Here is a 3,111-nt window from a genome sequence, read left to right as displayed (position 1 = left end):
AAGATTTGAGGCAGGATTGGGATGAAATAGTACCATTTTAAAGGTAAAATATGAAATCTGCGTGATGGTGTAGGAATGATAATTCTGTACTATCCAGAGACATTAAAAGAGGTTAGTCAAGAAAGTCAATTCAGCAGTCAGATGATCTGATGTCAGATCCAGTCTTTGCCATGAACTCACCTTGTACTTTGTGTTCGTGACATAATCTCAATTTACAAAGCTTTCCCTATGAATAAATGGAGTGATGGTAGGATCCAACTCATCTGTAATTTCACAAGCTCTTCAGATGATTCTGAGTCATGCCAAATTGGGGACCATACTCTACAAGAAATATTTACTACTTAATTCTGGTATTTCCTCCTGTTTGAAGGCAAGGAATTTTTCTGAAGGAAATATCATGTCTTTTTCTTTGTTTCATTCTCAGCACTTGGCACAAGGTGAGAAACAGAGTTGATGATCAATAAAAACAAGGCCCCATAAAGAGAGTGGAGGGAAGAGGAAGAGTGAGAGATGATGATGGAGGGAGAAATTAGCAAAGGGATACATTTGAATATTCTCTTGTGTTCACAATATAGAATGTTTTCCTTTATTTTGAGCACTGGATTTCAAATTTTAGCATATCCAAATTTATATGGAGGGCTTGTTAAAACTTAGATTGCTGATCCTCACGCAGGGTTTATCAGCAGTAAGTCTGTAGTGGTACCACCATTTCTTACAAGTTCAAAGTTGATGCTTCTGCTGCTTCTCCAGGACCATTCACTTTATTCTCTTTTCACCCCAGATTTTCCATAAGATTAATCAACAACATCGAATCCAGAAATCACACAGAAGATACAGAATTCTTTCTCCTGGGATTGACAGGTGATCCAGAACTGCAGTCCCTCATTTTCAGCCTGTTCCTGTCCATGTACCTCGTCACCATCCTAGGAAATCTCCTCATCATCCTGGCTGTCAGCTCTGACTCCCACCTCCACACCCCCATGTACTTCTTTCTCTCCAATCTGTCCTTTACTGACATCTGTATAAGCACAACCACAATCCCAAAGATGCTGCTGAACATACAAGCACAGAATCAAGGCATCACTTACACAGGCTGCCTCACCCAGATTGTCTTTGCCCTGGTTTTTGGAGTATTTGAGAATTTTGTCCTTGCAGCAATGGCCTACAACCGGTATGTGGCCATTTGTCATCCACTCATGTACATGGTCATCATGAACCCCCGACTCTGTGTCCTGCTAATTCTTCTCTCTCTGTCTCTTAGCATTGTGGATGCTTTGCTCCACAGTCTGATGGTGTTACGGCTATCCTTCTGCAAAGACCTGGAAATCCCTCACTTCTTCTGTGAACTTGCTCAGCTCCTCAAGCTTGCCTGTTCTGATACACTCATCAATAACATCATGGTATATTTTGGAACTAGTGTATTTGCTGGGATTCCTTTGTGTGGAATCATTTTCTCTTATACTAAGATAGTCTCCTCCATTTTGAAAATGCCATCAGTGGGAGGAAAGTATAAAGCTTTTTCCACCTGTGGGTTTCACCTCTCAGTTGTGTCCTTATTCTATGGGACAGGTTTGGGTGTGTACATTAGTTCTGCCCTCACTAACTCTTCCAGGAACACTGCCGTGGCTTCAGTGATGTACTTTGTTGTCCCTCAAATGCTGAACCCTTTCATCTATAGCCTGAGGAACAGGGACATGAAAGTAGCTTTCAGAAAACTCATCAGCAAGATACTATTGGCTTTTCAGGAGTCTATTGTCCAATTTCCACATATTTGAGTATTTTCTTATTGTCCTTCACTTATTTATTCTTAGTTTAGTAATATTATGGTCACAAAAGACACTTTGTATGATTTCAATCTTTTTAAATTTTTTGAAACTTCCTTTGTCACCTAATATATGATCTACCCTGGAGAATGTCTCGTGTGCCCCAGAAAAGAATGCATCTTGCTGTTGATATATGGAGTGTTTATATATGTCTGTTAGGTTTTATTTGCTTATACCATTTTTCAAGTACTAAGTGTCTTTTTGATTATCCGGAAGTACTATCTATCCTTGAAAGTTTTGTAGTGAAGCCTTTAAGTAGTATTGTAGAAATATGTATTTCTGACTTAACTTCCTTCGTGTTTGCCTCACGCATTTTGAGGTTCCATTGTTTTATGTATACATATTTATAATTCTTATATCATCTTATTTATTGACTCTTCTATATCATATCTACCTGTCTATCTATCTATCTATCTATCTATCTATCTATCTATCTATCTATCTCTCTGTCTAATCTTATATCTATACTTTTCTGTCAATTTTAACAATTTAGACAAAATATTTTTTGCTGATGTTAGCTCTTTTTTGGTAACGATTTGACTGGAGTATATTTCCTATCATTTCACTTAATCTGTTTGTATTTATGGATCTATTGTTAGACTTTTGTAAACATCATATATTCACATCATGTTTCTTCTATCTGTCTTCCAATCTCTGTCTTTTGGAGACGTTGATCCATTTACCTTTAAAGTACTTCATGATAAGGAGATACTTAATTATCCCATTCAAATATTTATTTTCTATATGTCTAATACCTTTCTTTTATTCTTCATTTCTGCCATTACTGCCTTATATTTTGTCTAGTTGGTTGTTTGCTGTGAATATTTTGGATTTTTTCCTCATTGTCTGTTGTGAATATATCTGGATAATTTTCTTTGCGGTTGCCATTGGTGTTAAATTTAACAATCTAGTTTGAATTAGTACTACACTAACTTCCATAGCATGCACAACCTCTGCTTTTATGTGGCTGTGTCCATTTCTCTTTATATTGTTACTCTCAAATTAAATCTTCATACATGGTTGCCAATAGCATAGATTTAAAAAAATTTATATTTGATTTTTAAAAATCCAGTAGAAAATAAAAAGCAGATTTGTAAATCAAAAATAAAATAATGGCTCTTTTATTTGGCTACATGTTTCTCGTTACCAGAAATCTTTATATTTTCATGCAGCATTGAATTACTATATAGCATCTTTTCATTTCAACCAGATGGAATCCTTTAGATATTTTCATAGAGCAGGCTTTTAATGAACTCCTTCAGCTTGGTTAATCTGGGCATATTTTATT

At 36.1% G+C, this 3,111-nt stretch overlaps 1 protein-coding gene across 1 annotated transcript; it reads left to right on the top strand.

Annotated features, from left to right (window-relative positions):
- Window positions 1-812: 812 nt before the first annotated feature.
- Window positions 813-1,775, top strand: LOC101391336 (olfactory receptor 7G2-like). The gene has a single exon (XM_014790415.2). The coding sequence runs from the start codon at window positions 906-908 to the stop codon at window positions 1,773-1,775; it is 870 nt and encodes a 289-aa protein (XP_014645901.2). The 5' UTR covers window positions 813-905.
- The last annotated feature ends 1,336 nt before the right edge of the window (window positions 1,776-3,111 follow it).

The sequence above is a fragment of the Ceratotherium simum genome, chromosome 39, assembly GCF_057802395.1.
Source record: "Ceratotherium simum simum isolate JZ-2026a chromosome 39, ASM5780239v1, whole genome shotgun sequence".
NCBI lineage: Eukaryota > Metazoa > Chordata > Mammalia > Perissodactyla > Rhinocerotidae > Ceratotherium > Ceratotherium simum.
This window is presented reverse-complemented; position numbering and strand designations above follow the sequence as displayed.

What these genes read in the sequence shown, in the direction of transcription:
- LOC101391336 (XM_014790415.2), top strand. Translation starts at nt 906, where the DNA reads ATGTACCTCGTCACCATCCTAGGAAATCTCCTCATCATCCTGGCTGTC.